The sequence below is a fragment of the Nycticebus coucang genome, chromosome 14 (assembly GCF_027406575.1).
Source record: "Nycticebus coucang isolate mNycCou1 chromosome 14, mNycCou1.pri, whole genome shotgun sequence".
Classification (NCBI taxonomy): Eukaryota; Metazoa; Chordata; class Mammalia; order Primates; family Lorisidae; genus Nycticebus; species Nycticebus coucang.
This window is the reverse complement of record NC_069793.1, coordinates 93,633,519-93,653,077: the sequence shown is the minus strand read 5'-3', so window position 1 is coordinate 93,653,077 and position 19,559 is coordinate 93,633,519. Positions and strand designations below refer to the sequence as shown.

At 41.0% G+C, this 19,559-nt stretch overlaps 1 protein-coding gene across 1 annotated transcript; it reads left to right on the top strand.

The window, feature by feature from the left end:
• Positions 1-7,241: 7,241 nt before the first annotated feature.
• On the top strand, positions 7,242-15,176 carry LOC128565960 (stromelysin-1). The gene is made up of 10 exons (XM_053562827.1): positions 7,242-7,400; positions 8,198-8,442; positions 8,534-8,682; positions 8,801-8,926; positions 10,463-10,627; positions 10,804-10,957; positions 11,807-11,940; positions 12,327-12,486; positions 13,693-13,796; positions 14,815-15,176. The coding sequence occupies exons 1-10, from the start codon at positions 7,296-7,298 to the stop codon at positions 14,913-14,915; spliced, it is 1,443 nt and encodes a 480-aa protein (XP_053418802.1). The 5' UTR covers positions 7,242-7,295; the 3' UTR covers positions 14,916-15,176.
• Positions 15,177-19,559: the final 4,383 nt, after the last annotated feature.

Sequence of the window (19,559 nt, the reverse complement as noted above, 5' to 3'; positions counted from 1 at the left end):
TCAAAAATCCCCCTTCTCTTCTGTACTTCTTGGAGTAGTCAAGTTGCCATACAAATATCTTAGGTACGTAAGTGAGGTCTGAAGAGGAGTTTTTCCACTTAAGCTCTAAATTCATGACTTTGAACAGCATGTTCCCGTCTAGTAATTGAACGAAATATGACTTTCAAAAGAAAAATAAGGATTGTGAAATTTGTCTGAAACCACAGAAAGGTACTGGACTGTGTGTGTGTGCTCAGGAGCTCAGAGCTGGATTTTATTGACAAGCGTTTAGGAATTCACGGCCAGCAGGATTTTGAACATTCACCCAGCTATGTAAGTGATGAGGCCTCGTGTATTTTTGAATCTGAGTGACACACGGTGACTGCTCATAGATGTGCGTCCTAACTGTGTCACATCTTGGCAACACAAGTGGAAGATGGGCAGGAAAGACCCGGCTTACCAAGGGGGGAGAAAAGTCACGAGAGGTCCCCCCAAAGTGAAAACAGACAGTGTCCTCCTTATGGGGATTTGAACAGACATTTTTTCCAGAGCTTCAATTTCTTCATCTGTGAAATGGAGATACTAATCTATACCTTAGTGGCAATGTGGGTATAAAGATGAGACATACCCTGTGTAACTGTGAGACCCTCCATGGTGTTTTACCCTGAGAGGACAGTTGTGTATTTATTGCTGTTTCACCACACTATGCACTCTGAGAAGAGGCAAAAATCATTAATTACCTAAAACTCAATAAAATAATGACAGTGCAGAATTCTGATTTCCTTCCTCCCACAGCATGGTTTTAATAAGCCAGCAGACATGCACCGGCTCCGAGGGGCTGTGTACACATCCAACCTAATTGTAGCTGTTACTACAACACAAACGTTCATGCTGTCATTCTGACATAATGTGAGCCGTCCAAAGGATGTGTCAACATGAGTGAAGTCGTGAGTCAGAAGGAGATGAAGTGTCTCGGAGCTGTGGCAAAGGAGTGCCCAGGACCATTACCACGTATTTGTCAGGGCAAAGAGCATTACTGGTTACAAGTATTTGAAGAAACGTAACCTTCAGAATTAAGTATTTATGAATTCTAGAGTTTAAGCAAAAACTATGTGGGTAGCAAAAAAAGAGGTCATTCATCATCCAAGGAAATACCCAGGACTTTCTGTCCATTACAGAGGCGTAAGCCATGGAGTTCAGAGCCCACTTTTTCCAGTGAGAGACTGAGTAGACACGTGGACAGTCATATATGTAAATAGAACTTGGACCCGTAACCTGAAATCTTCTGCCCAGGAAGCCCATCCTATTATCCATTATAAAAGCTTAAGAGGCCAGCGTGCTGTAAGTCAGATCTGCTAGTGCCAGATGAGCCAGGAAGCTAAAAAATAACTCCTATCACAAGTGGCCCCAGCTGGCCCAGAGTTCTTAATAACTGACATCACCTCCAATTTTTTCCCCCTATTTCCAACTTAGGACCAATCAGAGAATGACACGCAGCCCCAGCCACTCATGGAGGATGTCTACCACTCGTTAGCTTGCCTACAGATGGCCTGCACCAGCAACCTCACTTCCCCCCCTTTTTTCCACCCACGATAAAGCTCTGCCTGCATTTGAGTCTCTGAGAAAATACAAGTGACAGTGGCTGACTCCCTTGCTATAGTAAGCTCTGAACAAACATCCTTTGCTTTTTCTCATGTGGTTGGTCTTCGTTTATTTCCATATCAGGCAAAGACCAGCCAAGTCACAGGGAAAGGAACCTGGCCTCAACTGTGGACTTCCCAATTTACACGCCCGGTGCCTGCCGCACCTTCTCACCCCCGTTTCTTTCTGTCTGGGGTCTCATTGCTCCCCTTTCTCAATGCTTTTTACTGATATCTGCGATATTTGGGGTTGTCTTCGTATCGTACCTGGGTGATTCCAATGGCTGCCGACCTAAGTCACTTTCTTCACATTCAAAATCCATCCCAGTCACTGCTACCAGATGGATCCCACAGACGCACAGTTCTGATGTCACTTATCTGGTCAAGAGAACTAAACGGGAAAAATTTCAGTGTAAAAAGAGAATTGCCTTGTAGCCACTGAGGCGGCCGTTCCCACACTTGCCCTAGATCACATAAAATGAAAAGGAAAGCTTGTTTTAGAATGATTTTTTCTCACTCTTTATAGCAACAATGAAGTTGTATTGGAAAAAAAAATCAGAGGCCTGTCTGTGTTTGCCTTGTGAAATCTCAGGAACCTATTGTCATCTGAAAGAATTAGAAAGGCATTTTGCTCCTCGCAGAGGCTAATACATATAACATTTTTCCATCAACTAGAAAACATTGAAGCTATATCTCTACTCGACAGGTGTTGATTTTGTTTTTTGTGCTTTTTGAGACAAGGTCTTGCTGTGCTGGGTGGACTAGAGTGCAGAGGCATCATCATAGCTCATGCAACCTCAGAATTTGGGACTCGAGCGCTCTTCTTGCCTTAGACTGTCAAGTAGGGACCATAGGCATATGCCACTACACCCAACTAACTTTTCTTTTCAGAGATAGTCTCGCTATGCTGCTTAAGCTGGTCTCCAACTCCTGGCCTTAAGTAATCCTTCTGCCTCAGCCTCCAAAGTGTTGGGATTACAGGCATGAGCCACTGTATCTGGCCTAGGTGTTGATTTTAAAGAGAGGAAAAAAAAAACAAACAATGACCTGAGACTTTCATATCCATATCAGATCCTCCCATAGGAGATGTTAACAAAAGATAATATGCAGACATGCTGGAATTAATACATTTCATTCCTGAATCACCTTTGGGGGACCAAGGGGGCATGCAATTGCCAGCTCACTAAAAATAGACAACTCTGGAATGCATAGTTAAGGTTATAAAAGCTTTACTTGAGCTGCTTTTACTCAAGGTGTTTGACAAAGACAGTTTTCTGCTTGAAAGATGACTTGTCAGGTGGATTTTGTAGCCTAGAGTTAAACTTAGTCCAGGGTGTTTCTCACATCTGTTCTCCTGCTTCCATCCGAATCCTCATATGTGAAAAAGTGTTTCTCAAACAACATTTTTTAACTCAAAAGCAGATGGAATATACTGCCTGTTGGAGTACCATTGAAAATGTTAATTCATATTAATTCTGTTTTGCACAGATAGAATATTTATGCCAAGAATATTGCAAAATGCTCATTCCCTCCATAAAATCAGAGTTGCCTGGAGCCACATGAAAGCCTCTGTCATTGCCAAGGAATTTGAATGATGGATTTCGACATTTTTACTACTCACATTGATCTAAGTCATTACGCTTTATGAATGAAGAAAGAGTGAGCCATCCACGTGCAGAAATTACCTGTACCTAATCCCCTTTTCTAGTCTAGTTCCCCTTCTGACTATAATGTATGAAATTTTCTTTGGCAAATAGGCATAAAAATCAGAATATGTGGTCTGATTTTAGTTATGGAAAGCATACTTGAAAAAGCCTATAAGCAAAAAGTTTTATCCTGTAAGTTTAAATAGAACACATTGCCTCGTACCATTTCTGTCTGGCTGGTGAGATTCAAAATTGTGGGAAAAAAATATATGAAATTTTATAAATTCCTATGATCGGCATGACATAAAAAAATACACAGGATTTAAAAAATTAGAGGGAAGTGTATAGTTAACAGCATTAATATTGTTTTTGTACTGTGACAAGCCTGTAAATAATTTATTTTCTTCTTTTTTTATACTTTAAATATTCTATGATAAATATATAAGGCTTTATTTAAATACACGGAGCTTTATTTAAAATGTTTAGTGGGCATGTGGCTTCCCACCAACAATGGAATAAACTCTAATGACCTTAGCTGCAGGCTAACGGTTTCTATGATTAGGCTCCCACCAATCTTTGCACAATTTTCTTTTTCTTTTTTTTATTACTGCTTTTCATACACCTTTCACTTCAATAAAAATGAACTCTTTGACATCTTCCACATAGACCCTAACTTTCTACACTCTGCCTAGTTGTTTATTCTGTTCATAAATTTCCCTCCGTGTCCAAATAGTTCCAGGCTCACATTAGCTGATAATTTATCTGTGGGTTTTCCCTGAAGGGAACCCCTCCAGTAAGGCCCATCTGCTTAGCTCCTGTACAGCTTTTTACTTTATTTCTTAGAGAATTAATTATAGAGGGATCATTCCTTTAATCATTCCTTTGTTCCTTTGCTCCTTCCTTCTTCTTTCTTGTTTTTTTTTTTTTTTTTTTTTAGAGACAGTCTTACGTTGTTGCCTTCGGTAGAGTGCCGTGGCATCACAACGTCCAACTCCTGGGCATAGGTGATTCTCTTGTCTCAGCCTCCCGAGTAGCTGGGACTACAGGCGCCCGCCACAATGTCCGGCTATTCTTTCTTGTTTTTAAATAACTAATTTGGCTACCTTGTTTTTCTGAATTTATCTTTTAAATTTTATCTCCATATCTACACTTTTAGTTTGGTTTGTCTAAAGTGCTTACAGCTTAGACACTTAATAAATGAATGTATAGCTCAAAGAATGATTATATCAGCTGGAGGCAGCAAGGGTCTTATGTTATCACATCCGCTTAGTGATGGAGAAGCGTGGTAAAGAGAAGACAAATGTAAAAATGATCAAATCGAATGTTATGTGGCATTAACTGCCAGCTTTTGAGTCCGAAATGAATTAGATGGACTATAAATTTAAATCCAGGCCTCTGATCCCTGGGAGGTTAAAATATAAAACCAGCTAGTATCTGACCCTCATGTATATTTGATCAGGTAACAAATCATTGCTCTGTGGCTCAGTTATTTCCATTTCTGGACTGAGCATGCGTGTTTTTCCTGTTGCTCAGAGCCCCTCTTTACCTGTGATGTATTTATACTCTTTCTTCCTCTTCCCCTTCCTTCATCTTTCACTCAGTTGCTCCTCAGTTTCTCTGTTTCTTCTCATTAATGCTTTTTAAAATGTAAGCTGCAAAATGCAATTAGATGAATGCACGGTCAGAAAACTCCTGGCCCTACAATGTCAGTTTGAGTATTCCAAGGCTTTTTTAGAGAGATGTAAAGTAATAGACTGAACCTTTCTTTGTGGAAAAAAAAATGTAAAAAATCCAGCTGTTAGAGAATTTAGTAAACATTACATGTAGTATCTGGAAATTTAGAAACATCCACATGACTGGTGAATTCTTTGACTTTTCTTTCCCCTGTTTGATGTTTTCTGGAAGCTTTATACTCATTATTGACATATTAATTAGCTCTCTAAGCAATTTTAGGGTACTTTCTATATGCCAAGTACCCTGCTACATCCTAGAAATGTAGATTTCAATGAGCCATGGCACATGCCCCGAACAAGCCTGGCAGACCCGGGGGACATAAACACACACTCCACTGCAGGTCGGTGTGGAAATGTGGGAACGGAGACAGGTGTGAGGCACCACCAAGGAACAAGGAACGACTCTCCCTGGAGCTCAGGGAAGCCACTGATGCTGTTACAAAAGATGACAAAGTTCTACGTAAACAGAATTTTGTATTTATTTCGGGAATAACATAGCTGAAATTTTTTGCCAGTCCCATCTCAACAGTTAAGAAACATGGTCTCTGTCGGGCTTCCCTCTAAACGTTAAGCATGTTTTATAAGTTATAATTCTCAAGAAAACTTACAAAGGGAAACCTTAATCTAGAAGGACATGATGACTGTGGCTGCCACCGCTGTTCTGCTCTTAATCATCTCTCATTGTTTTATCCGTCGGGCTCCACGGCTCCTTCCCAGAATCCGTAACCCTGTCGCCACTCTGGCCTCCAGCCTCTTTACCCTCACTCCATGTGGCCAAATATTTTCCCCTTGTTTCAATCAGGACAAGATGCAGATTTTTCTTTTCTCCTCAAAGAAATGGAGAATCATAGGACTCTAGTTTTAACATGTAGTTTAGTCTAAAAATAGAAGCTTACATTTGATACATATAGGGGCACCCCAGTAACAGGGATCCTACTAAGAGGCGTCCTAGTATAGCCTTCATACACACTGGGTAAAATCTCTCCAGTGTTTATTAAGAAACACACACAGACAGACACACACACAAAAAAAAACAAAGAAGAAAATGCAAATGGAACAAAAATGGGAGGGAGAAAACATGCACTTATTAAACGTCTACTAAGTACACAGCACTTTTATTCATCACGGCACCTAGTTCTCATTTCCAAGTGTTCTGCCCTTTATCAAACAAATAACCAAGTAAACAATCAAAGAAAAAAGAATAAACAAAATGTGGTAATTAGGGAAGGGTGTCCCAAGGTGGGTGGCGGCAGGTGATGAGGGGATTAGATAAACATTTACTGAATTTCTTCTTCTGAAAATGTTTAAGGTCTTCCTTACAAGCGTTTATTATACACGAATGATGTGAGCAACCCTCTATCTGACAAAGAAAAGAAAAGAAAGGAGAGAGGAAAGAAGAGAACACGGGGAGGAGAGGATTTAGGCTGGCTTTCTTTTTTCAACTGCAAAGCACTTGCTAATTTGAAATGAGATTGAAAGAGAATAAGGAAAGTATAGAAGATAAAGACAGAACTTCAATTCAGTAAGCAGTGTAATTCATTTCAATTCTATAAGTATTTATGGAACATAAATACTGGATATACCACCGGTTTATCACTAATTATTAATTGGGCAAAGAATTAAAACCAACACAAAGAGGATACACTTTCTTCTTTTTCCCAGGCCCACTGCTCTTTCTAGTCAAGGACCAGCAAATCCAGCCAGAAATCAATAGCAGGTATTTTACATCATAGACTCAAAAAATAAATTCTTCCTCCCAATTTTCTTTTAGATATGTTTTCTATGTGTCCTACTATAGATTATAGCTGTATATGTATGCTTTTCATTTATATAATTCTTATATTTGATTATAAAATATGTTTTTTATGAAAATAAGACCTCTTTGAAAAGTTCTGCACAATTCCGATTTTTACCAAGTCAGCCCACTTCTCCCACACACACAAACATAAATTGTCTAGTGAATTCTGGTCAACTTTTCCAGAGTGAAAAAACCATGCCCCAGTTTTTTCTTCTACCAAGACAGGAAGCATTTCCTGGTGATTAATCACCCATTTGGACTTGCAAAATTGGGAAGGTTCAGTGAAGTTAGTAAAGCAGGTTGTATAATCCTACTTCGAATTTGGAATTTTTGGAAGTGGTCCTGCTGCCATTTGGATGAAAGCAGTGATGAGTCAAGCTGCGGTGATCTAAACAAACATTATCGCCCTATAAAAGTTGTGCTCAGAGGGTGTTCCTGCAAGGCGGTAGGCAAAGACCAAGGCACAAGGACACAGAGTTCTGTAAAGACACCCGCTGAGATGGAGAGCCTTCCAGTCCTGCTGTCTCTGTGTGCAGCAGTGTGCTCAGCCTACCCACTAGATGAAGCTGCACGAGGCGCGGATACCAGCATGGACCATGTTCAGGTAATTAATGGCAGTAACCTTCACAGTCAGCGACAGGGCCCACGGAGAGACCATCTCTGCCTTCACAGGAAACTCAAACCCTTCCATGTGTCTCAAAACCCACATGGAAATGAGCTGAGCTTACTCGTCAGGAACAGTTCAGGGATGTAGTGTTGGACGTGGAAAAGGTCTCAGCACCACACCAAGTGAGCCCCTCTTTTTTATGGAGGAAGAAACAAAGGCCAGAAATACGAAATGTTTTCTGAAGACTACAGCCTACACAGCAGGTAGCAGCTCTGGGGCTTGAGGCACATGAATATCAAGTGGAAAGTGTGTAGGAACCACGTCATGCGTTAGCATTTCTTTAGGTATTTTATCCAACGTAATTTTACCTAAGGATTTATATTGCTGGTGACATATTTAGACAAAGGAATTTGTCCAACTTTTTTCTTAAGCTGGGCCCTCGTGAGAAATATAAAGTAAAAAATTGATGACATTGAATAAATTTACCTGAAATAGGCACATATGCCCAGAGAGGCTTATTTGTTCATCTTCTTTTACTTCTTTCTGTATCTGAATTTTTCATTCGCCTTTTATTCCTTTGGTACCCAACTAAGCTGCAGAGATAGTTACAAAATGAAAGCGGTGGTGAGGGGAAGGCTCTACTGAAAGAATTAAATGATATTCGACATTTATTATTTCAGGAAACTAGAGAAATGCTTTGCATAGATTAAGAAAAGAGAATAATTGCTCAAGTTTACTTAAGTAATTATGGCTAAAAATCATAAGATTGACCTAAAAACTACTTATGCTATTAGAAATACCTAGAAAACTACTACAACCTCCCAAAAGATGTGAAGCAATTTGTCAGAAGAAGGGACAGTGGCCCTGTGGTTAAAAAAATCCAAGAAATGCAGAAGTTCCTGGGGTTGGAGGTGACGGGGAAGCTGGACTCCAGCACTCTGGAGGTGATGCTCAAGCCCAGGTGTGGCGTCCCTGATGTTGGTCACTTCCGTACCTTTCCCGGAATGCCGAAGTGGAGGAAAACCCAACTTACTTACAGGTAATGAGTCCAGAGAGTTTCCACCTGAGATTGAAATTGTATAAGCTGTGTCATAGGTGGAAATAATATCTTCTTTAATTTTTCTCTTAAGGATTGTGAATTATACATCAGATTTGCCAAGAGAGGCAGTTGATTCTGCCATTGAAAGAGCTCTGAAAGTCTGGGAGGAGGTGACTCCACTCACATTCTCCAGGGTGTATGAAGGAGAGGCGGACATAATGATTTCTTTTGCAGTTGGAGGTAAAAAAAAAAAAAAGAACATGGAATACATCCACTTATCTGGTATTGTTTTATTGGAAAAAGCAAGGAGAAATCCTAATTGCCTATCTTTCCAATAAAAAATATTTTTTCCTCTTAGAACATGGAGACTTTTCCCCTTTTGATGGACCTGGAAAAGCTTTGGCTCATGCCTATCCACCGGGGCCAGGGATTTATGGAGATGCTCACTTTGATGATGACGAACAATGGACCAAGGACACCCGAGGTTGGTGACAACTCTCAGAATGGCTTTGGTATTAACTTCTTTTATATTTAGAAAACTCTCAATAACCAAAAATGCTCAAGAAAATGGAATAGTGTGGATTTCCAAGTGGATCGGGGGTAAGCAGGATATATTTTTGTTTCAATCATTATCGAAGACATTTTCAGGTGCATTAAAATTTTATTTCCTGTCTTGGTAAGCGCAATATAGAAAATACCATCAAGTGTGTCTTAATGACCGTGGATTTGCCGTGATCTAAGGACCACCATTATTAAGAACAATTTCTCATTATACAAAATGCAGATATCCAAAAAATAGTGTATTACATTGAATCTACACTGAAAAGCGTCTTGGATATTTCTTACGTAATTTTCTCCGTTGACTTCCAAACTTTTCAAAACAGAAATCAGAATTAAATTTCAAAAACTGAAGTTTTTGGGTTTTTTTCCTAATGCAGGATCTTAGTACCTCTAGGCTAAAAGGAATTTTTATGGACTTGTTTTAAAGGAAAGGATTGACCCCCAAATATAATGTCCAAATTGTTCAGGTAGAAGAATATTTCTGTGTTCATAACCTTGTATTTTGGGGAATGACTTCCAGAGTTTTCAAAAAAATAGCTGAAACAAATAATACTACTTCTGAGATTTAATTGGGATTTATAACAAAAATGTAAGTATCTGTAGAAAGTACAAATGTAAGTCTAGTGCTAGATAAAATGCTCAATTTGGTTGAATTAACAACTTCTTTTCACAAAGGCGCCCTCCTAGAATCACAAGTTATGCAGGTGACATTTGCAAAAGTAAAGTAGATTTACTTAAGTTGCTTGTAATTAATTACCCATTGGCTTCCCCTGTTAGTATTATAGGTTTTACAAAAAATAATATATGAAGAGAAAAACATCTAAAATAGCTAGTGTTTGTGTGCTAAAATCTTCTGTGACAAATGCTAGACATGATTTGCCATGTGATGTTTTAAACCAGTTTTTAAAATCCTATGAATAATAATTTATTTTTTAAGACTCAAAATACTTGGTGAAGCTGAACGATTATGAAGGCAATATTCCAATAAAAATAATGGGAATGGGGTTGTTTAAGGATTTCAGAATCAGGATGAATACGGTTTCATTCTACTGAGACTGCAGATGACAAATGTTAATATATTGAAACAGCGTTTAGTTTTGTATTGATAAATGAAGGTAAGTTTTTATTGATATGCTAAATAAACAGCTTCTTCCATTTCTGAGGACAAGAAAAGGGGCCCACTTCTCTCTCCTGTAGTTAAGAGGCCCCAGAGGCCGGGGTGGGCGGGCAGGTGGATGTGACTCAGTACTTTATCTCAAAGACTGATTTCAAGTATGTATTGAAATACACTTAGCTTTCCATTAAATGTGGAATTAATCAGTCAATTGCTTAATTAACCACCAAACAGGGCAAAAAAAGCCCTATGTGGTTCCAGGAAGTAAACAGAAGGTGCAGCTGACCTGTGTGATGCACTTGCATTTTAGAAATAAGCCTCTATGATTTGTGATTTCGTAAATAGGAACAAATTTATTCCTGGTTGCTGCTCATGAACTTGGCCACTCCCTGGGTCTCTTTCACTCGGCCAACACTGAAGCTCTGATGTACCCAGTCTACAACCCACTCACAGACCTGGCCCGGTTCCGCCTTGCTCAAGATGATGTGGACGGCATTCAGTCCCTCTATGGTGAGTGACACTGGAAAAATTAGGCGTTGTGTAGCCTTTGCAAGGACAGTCTGCAGGAAAGCCTTACCATGCTACGTAGAACATTCATAATTTAACACAAAGGACCTTGAGAGCGTTCAGAAATTCCCAGACACTCCCCTCCCTCACATTTGCATCCCCGAATCTGTTTCCTTTAGGACCTCCCCCGGCCTCCTCTGATGACACCCCCCTGCCCACGGAATCTGTCCCTCCACCACCTCCACCACCTGAGACACCAGCCATGTGTGATCCCGCTTTGTCCTTCGATGCAGTCAGCACCCTGCGGGGAGAAGTCTTGTTCTTTAAAGACAGGTCAGAACAGAAAATTCACTTTCCTATGTACCATTGGGCTTTACAATTCATAAAAGGAAAACACGCGGAAACTTGATAGAGATGTTTAAACATTTAAAACAAAAACATTTCCTCTAAGTTTACTTATCACACCTGGGGCTGCCCTTTCCACATTTTCCTAAAATCCTTAGGTTCAATTTTGAAGACTGAGTTGATTCTTAACCTCTAACTATTGTTTCCAAACGTCCAAAGACGGTGACTTTTCAAAGGGTCCAGGAGTATTTTCAGGACAAGAATTTTATCTTTACCTCCTTTAACAATGACACCAGGATCAGCATCACATTTAATCAATTAACTTACTTCCTGCTGTATAGGTGTGCAAAACATTCAAACTGCACAAATGGGAGGAAAGTGAAAACATTTTGGTTTCCTAGTTCTCCCTGTATTCATTCACAGTCAGGACCTCCTGCATGTCCTTTCAGAAGGGTTCTGTGCACGTATATATTCAGACACAGAACATGCGTACACTCACAGGCACTGCCCAGCTTTTTGAAAAGGACAAAGGATGGTAGAGCACATACACTGTCGTGCACATATTGCCGGTCGTTAAAGCTCACCCTGGGCTAGTTTGCATGGGAGGAGAACTTTTCTATAATAGTTGCCTTTGCTCTGAAAACCTACAACACAAGGTCCACTGCAGTCTTCTGAAGAAAAAGAAAAGGATTTTCCTAATGGGAATATACTTCATTTCTGTCTTTTACTCAGCTTAGAAGAGGAGGGAATGGGAGAAGTTGGGTGAGGCTGGACAGTGCGGAAAACAAAAGTGAAAGACTGTTTTTCAATTTATACATCTTTCTACATATATTTTAGGCACTTTTGGCGCAAATCCTTCAGGACACTAGAGCCAGAATTTCACCTGATCTCTTCATTCTGGCCGTCTCTGCCTTCGGGCCTGGATGCTGCGTATGAAGTTACCAGCAAGGATTCTGTTTTCCTTTTTAAAGGTAGCTATTACATAATCATTTCTTTAACTCACTGAAATAAACCCTTTGGCAAGACATTTGAACAGGATTTTCATTTTCTCTACTATGTCAAAATGTGGCTGCTCAAACAGCCAAAGGTAATGAAGAAATAACCAGAGCTGGTATTATTTAATTCATATTTTACAGATGATAAAAATAAAGACAGGAAGGCAAATTGCCCACAGTTGTAAATTCTCTCATTTGATGTTTGTTAATTCATTCAATCTGTAAATTTTTTGCTAAAAGCCGACTATGAGCTGGTGACTAAATCTAAAATTCAGGCTGCTACTTTACTATGAAAATCAAACGTGCCCAAATGTATTTTTAAAGCTAAAAGGCTTAACCATTATTTGATATGATTTTAACAGGAAATCAGTTCTGGGCCATCCGAGGAAATGAGCTACAAGCAGGCTACCCAAGAGGCATCCATACCCTGGGTTTTCCTCCAACTGTAAAGAAAATCGATGCAGCCATGTCTGATAAGGACAAGAAGAAAACATACTTCTTTGTAGAGGACAAATATTGGAGGTGAGATGCAATGGGAGTGACTTTGTAGGAGACTAACTAGGAAAATTATTTTCTTTTTCTGAAAAAATCCACCACTACCACCATCACCATCCCTTAGGCCGGCTTACCTCTCGGTAGGAAGAATGGGTTTTGGACAACTTCTGGACAGGACCTTGAAATGTAGCAGGGGGTTGTAATAAGCATTTCTTAAGCTCGCCTACTTTGAGGCCCACGTGCAGTCGTCTGGTGCTTCCCTCTTGCTGTCTCCCCACCTTCCTGGAGCCCCACCCTTCCTTCTCCACCTACTCAAATCCTGCCTGTTTCTCAAGTCCTGCCTTGGGGTCCAGGGCCTCCATGCAGCCTTCCCTCCTGGACTCTACCCCCAGCCAGGACGACGCCGTGAGAATCCAGGCCACAAGCTAGCCCCCTTACAGCCCTGCTCCCGGTCTCCCGTGTTTGCCTTGTCTTCCTAACATGACCACATGATTTTCAGGGGCTTCCTCTAACCTCTCCCATTCACTACTCAATCTGTGTGAGAGATGACAGCAACAGCAATACAGGTTAGGGATCCAACCCAGGACTTGCAGGCAGGCTGGGCCAGCTGTCCAAACGGTGAGACCTCCAGGCTGACCATCTGACCTCCAGCCAATAGATCCAAAACACATTTACTGTGCTTTGCTTCTCATTCCAATACTAGAGAAGACTTAGTTGTGCAGGGCAGAGAGAGAAGGTATATATGGGCCGGATGTGGTAGAGAACTTGAAATTGTATTTGTTTTTCAGTTGAATGATTCGATTCACTTATTCACTTTATACATATACACACAAAAATATACACACACATATACACGTATACACACATATACACATACAAATATACACACACATATACACACATAAATATGCACACACATATACACATACACAACCACATATATACATTTACATACATCCCTGTGACAGAAAGATGATTAAGGTTCTTTTTGTCCAGGCTTAAGAAATACGCTGACAAGCACCTCGTGCCACTCACACTCATGTGGCAGGATGCCGGCCCTGTTCCCAGTGGAGATGTGGAGCTAAGCTTCAAGACCATTAAAGTCACATACTTTTATAGTCCTAAATGTGCTAGACACTCATTTGCAGAATTCCACGTTAAGCCCAACGTGATTATGAATCTGGTTACACAGCCTCTGTGCGTTACTGAGCTGTGTCTCTTTTACTCGAATAGATACGACGAGCAGAGACGGTCTATGGAGCCAGGGTTTCCCAAGCAAATAGCTGAAGACTTCCCAGGGGTCGACTCACAGGTTGATGCTGTTTTTGAAGAATTTGGTAAGAGGATACTTACTTTGTTGGCCGTGAAACACTTAAAACATTCTATGGCATCAGAGGGGAAAGGAGAATTAAAATAAGTTTTAATAACAGGTTTGTTTTTTTAATTTTTCAAACCATTTCCTTCCCCCCAATTTTTATTCACCTACTTTTTTGTATCAATTATGTAACTACTTCACACAGTAAGTCATTTTGAATCATAAAGATAATTAACACAAATCTTTCCACTTTATTTTATATGTGCACATAAAACCAAATTGTCCAAGTGTCACTTCCTCACTTCTTGAGCTGTTACCTTACAGATGACACTATCAGCATAAAAATCCCATCCCGTGGCCTGGGCAGGGGTGATACTGGCTTGCTGGTCTCTTCTCCCATGCCCTCTTATTGCTACTATGAATTCCCAGGGAGATTTTCTCTGTCTTTCCTGAGTGACAGTCATTACCCATATTGGTGGTCAGTTGCAAAAACTTACTTTGTTGTGTACCTAAAGTTTCAAAAAAAAAATTATGTTTTCTCCTACTCAAGGATAGGTGAATGGAGGCTCATGAGCTTTACTGAAAAGTAACGGGGCATGTTTGCAGAGCACCCTGGTGTCTTGAAAGTGCACTTCTCAGGTTACAATGTGGGGACAGGGGAAGAGGAGTGTTGGGAAGAAAGAAATAAGTGATCATAGTTTCCAGACAAGCAGAGAATTTTACCTGATTGGAAGCAGAATAACCTCAAAACCCAAAACACAGCTTTGCTGTCAGACAGAGCTCACGTGAAGTGCAGTAACCTTGGGCAAGCCTCTCAATCTGTCTAAACTTCAACTTGCTTATCTATAAAATGGAGTTAGATAGGGCCATTGCAGAAATAAATGAAAATAAATCATGCAACCTGCTTAACACAGGCCCTGGCACAAAGTAAAACTCCACAAACACTTCCTCTTTTTAGTTCTGTATGATTATGAGCTTTGAACGTTGCCAAATGACTTTATTTGAAAAACTCTTACTGTTTCCCTTGCCTGTATTTTCAGGGTTTTTCTACTTCTTCAGTGGATCTACACAGTTGGAGTTTGACCCAAATGCAAAGAAAGTGACACATGTTTTGAAGAGTAACAGCTGGTTTAATTGTTAGGAGAGGCGTGTAGAACACACACTATGAGCATTTTAAATGAAGCTAATAACTGTTCGCCCAAGTCTTTGTGCATGAAGAGTTTGTTTTCTTCTGCACGTGCTGTGACAGAGAACTCAAGTGTGCATTGTGCTCCCTGCCAGTCATCTTCGCGTCACTACAGGGCATTCAAATGGGCCGCTGCCTAGCGCACACCTGGTCACACAGAGTGATTTTTCACTCGTGTGACAAATGACTATATCTATGTAGATTATTTGCTTGTTATTTAATAAAGATTTGTCAGTTATTTTATTTTATTGTTTTGTTTGTTTCAAGAGCAAGTCATTCTCACAATCTTGCAGGCATTGTGCACTGAGCAGTGGACAGACTGAGATACGTGGCCAGTACACAAGGGTCACCTTGGCCAGGGCTTCACAGCAGGCTCATTTAGGACTGAAGAGAATCTACCCCTTGCCCTCTTCACGAGCCCTACCAACAGGGTGCTTATTTTACCACCTAGACATTGCAGGCCTGGGTTCTGGTGTACCTAAGGAGAAAATCCCGGTCACATTGTCCGGAAGGCTCTAGGAAAACTGTGAAGTGAATCCTGTAATCACACAACTATTTTACATGAGGGGAAATCAACTTGGTTCTTCAGCTTCTCTTTTTACTTACATATTCCCTCCGTGGAGCCCCTTCCCCTAGCCTCACAAGCAGAAGTCCTCCAATCTACCTTATCCACACACACAAAGATTCTCTTCTATTCATTTTGTAGCTGTCTGTGTCCCCAGGTAAACGCCCACTGGCAGATGACAATTCCTAAACAGGTTTATCATCCTTGAGTAACATCTCCACACGGTGCCTGGTACACAGTGTGAGTTTATTCCCTCTTTAATTTATCCACTCACTTGAGAATGATTTATTAATCAGATTCCATGTGCCAGGCATTATGCTAGCTTATAGGTATAGAAATCTTTTTTTTTTTTTTTTTTAAGAAAGGACACAATTCCTTCCCTCATGGAGATCATAATACGGCCAAAAATAATATATATGCAGACCACAAATATGAACACAAAAGTAAATCTGGCAGGAGTTACAAAGGAAAAAAGAGACTTCTTTTCCAGAATCACAGGAGGACCTGACCTGAACTGGGAGGTTTCAGAACTAGGAGGGCATGGACTGAAGGAGGTTTGGAGAGGAGTGGAGGCTAAGTTGGGAATGATGGTCACGGAGCGGAGTCAGCAACCCTGCGACCCTCTGCGGTTGCTGTGGTTTCCTTTCCAGCGTTAAAATTTGCAGCCAGAGCTTGAGCTGAGCTTCCTATTGCTTCCATTTTGAAATTAACCCATGTCTTGCCATAATTTTGAAATCTCTTTTGCTTAGTCGAATCCTTTTGGGAATAGGTTCTTTAGGTTGGTGATCTTGAATCTGAAGGGTCGCCTCCCAGACGTGGCCACGGCCACTCGCCCAGCACTGACCGCGCCTCCTGAGAGAAAAGATGCCCTTGAGCGCGGGCAACACGGGAGTAGGCGGAGGACGGGGAGGCCCCGCCCTCACCCCGCCCTCGCCCCGCCCCGTCCCACTCTCGCCCCGCCCCTCCCAGAGTCCGGCGCCCCTAGGCGGCCACCGGCCACAGCGAGGCCCTGCAGCCCCTGGCCGCGTGCAGTGTCCAATGGAACAAATACCTCGCTTATTTATAACGTTCCCCATGGTGATAGAGTAAATAAATGCATAAGTCAAATAAAACGTTAAAATAACACAAAAGGCATAATCAAATAAAAATAAATAAATAGATTTGCGGTAAAGACTATATTAAGAACATAACTTTATATCTTATACATGTTCTATATTTTAATATAGTATATACTATAGTTAAAATAAAAATAAAAAAACACAAATCAAATCAAACTATATGGCTCAATAGATTATTTACAGACTTCAGTGTGTCAATATTTTGCTACAACAGCCAACACCACAATGACTGTTCCTGAGCACGCCTGCGTGTCTGATGAAGTCTATTTTTCAAGGGTTGAGCAGAGATGGAGAACTGGGAAAACCGACCGTGGAATTCGCAGGCACAAGGGCCGCTGGATGCTCGCTGCTATAGTCGTGTTGGTGAAGTGATGGAATTGCGTTCTGATTGAGGTTGATAGACCAGTTGGTAAGTCGGGATGCGTTTGGTTATAGGTAGCAGAAAATTTCGGCTGGTTTAAAAATAAAGGCGTTTACTGGTTCACATTTATGAACAGTACAGCACTAATCAGGTTTCAGTTTCAGCATGATCAGGGCTCTGGCTCCATCACTCTATTGTTGATTCTGCCCTGGAGTCAGTTTTACCTTCTGCCGCACCCTCGGCACCATGCCGCAGCGAGGTGGCGCTGTCCGCGTTGTAAAACGACGGAAAGGAGGTCTGTGCTCCCCGGAGCGAAGCCCCCAGCACCCCCAGTGTGCACAGCAACAGAAATGTTGCCTAGCATGCTGTTTTTGTCGCAAAAACTCAAAGGGTATGGCTTTTTGTGAAAGAATACTTACTTGTTATGTTGAATGTCTGTTTGTCCTGATAAAGTGATCAATAAGGTTTTAAAGAATGAACACAATGGTTTACTGATCCAGATATAGCACAAAAAGTATGACTGTGCCAGACTCAATGGCTCCAAGAAAGCCTGCACAACAGAACTTTCCCACCATAAATGTCAGTGAAATGAGACAATGCAGGCACAGCAAACAAGATGTTCCATCACAACATGCACTATCACCACCTGCAATAAAACTTTACTTAGAAAAACATCTTACTTCACTAATTTTCATAAGTAATACAAATCAATAGAGTAGTTTAATGTTTAACAAACAATTAATTATGAATTAAAGTATAGTTACTAATAGGAGTAAAAAAATATATATATATATAGAAGTAGTCAAGCATTATACATAAAAGAATATGTCCAATTATTTTAAACAAGATTATAAGAAACTAAAAAGAGTTACAGAACTGAGAGGAGTTATAAGCCTTGACATTCCTAAGATGAAAAGAGTAACCAGGTGTTACTGATAAACCATCCCCCAAAGCAAAAACCTTGAAAACATGTAATGCATGATAAACCGCATATGTGGACACAAAGATAATTAACAAGCATAAGAAAAGTAAAGATTACATTGTTTAAACCTTGGAAAGAAAATGTATAAATACCAACCTCTAAACTCAATAAAATTTGCAGCTGCATGCTTCACTAAGTGCTGTATGCCAGACTGTCATTCCTGCGTCGACCTTTCAACTTTCCTCGTTCCTTCTCCCTGCTTTCCCTCGGACTGAAACCCACCGGCAGGGCGGTCCGCGGCAACCTTCAAGCTGGCTTTGCTGGTGGTGGGAACATATAGCATCCAGGCATGGCACTTACATAAAGCACCACCCTGAATCCAAAGGACAGTTCTGAGCCTCCCCGCTGCTTGGACCACTGCTAAGTTGTGGGGGTCTTAGATCTCCCCCCCACAACGAGGATGGGTCAGTTTCACCCCAGCCATGTTGGTGTTACACTGTGAGGTGGAGGAAATATTCTGAGGCAACGATTTCTGTTCACTCACCACAAAGAGAAACTGGGAGATGAGAACATGGAAATAATAGGTACAGATCATTTTTAGGAGATGTTGGGCCAAGAAGGAATGGGGCGAGATTATTATTTTCTTTGTACTGTCAGACCTGATTTTTAGTTCTTATGCATGTTTTGTTTGGTTGGGAACTAAACAACTTTTTACTTACCGAGCACCTGTTTTTTTGTTTTTGTTTTTTGCAGTTTTTGGCCGGGGCTGGGTTTGAACCCGCCACCTTTGGCATATGGGGCCAGCGCCCTACTCCTTTGAGCCATAGGTGCCACACCCAAGCACCTGTTTTTTGCCAGGCACTGGACAAGGGACCTGATGTACACTGTTCATTTAGTCCTTATAATAACAGTTAAATGGGTAGTTTGTCTCACTCATGCTGAAATATCAAATTAAGTTTAGACTGATTCAGTAGCTTCACCAAGGTCACTTAGAAAATACCATTGCCCAGATCTAATTTCCCATCATCCTGGTTTCAAAGATGATGTTCTTATTTTGTCTAGGATAACAGACAATAAATCAGCCTGGGTGACTTTATCTTAGGTAGTTTTGACTTTGTTCTGAACTAGAGGTTCTGCTGTTAACCACAATGGGGCTGGTTCTTCCTCGGTCTTACAGTTTAAAATCCCCACAGCCCAAGGGCTAGAGTTCTCCTGCCTGTGTCTGACATTTTGCCTTGCTAGCCATGTGCTAGCTCAAATTATAATGGACAAAAGGGACCCTCACATGTGTTACTGTTACTGTTCGTAACTTTCCCAAGCAATCTTGTTCCAGAAGGCCTGGTGCATGTTTGTGTACCAGCCATTCACCCAGGGTTGACACCACCCAAAGGCAAAGCACCAGAGAACAGACTTGCGGCCCATGTCAGGACGAGACCAGACCTAACGGTGACGTGGTGCTGAATCCCAGGATGACACTCAATAACTGGCTCAATTCCTCTTGCTTTGGGCAAGTTTGGCCCTGGAAATGTGGAGTACGTTTGCATTTACAGGAAGTGATCCTGTGACACCAGATTGGGGGGGGAAGGGAAGGAAAGCAAAAGCTGGGAATTAGGTTGAGACTTGGCAATAAACC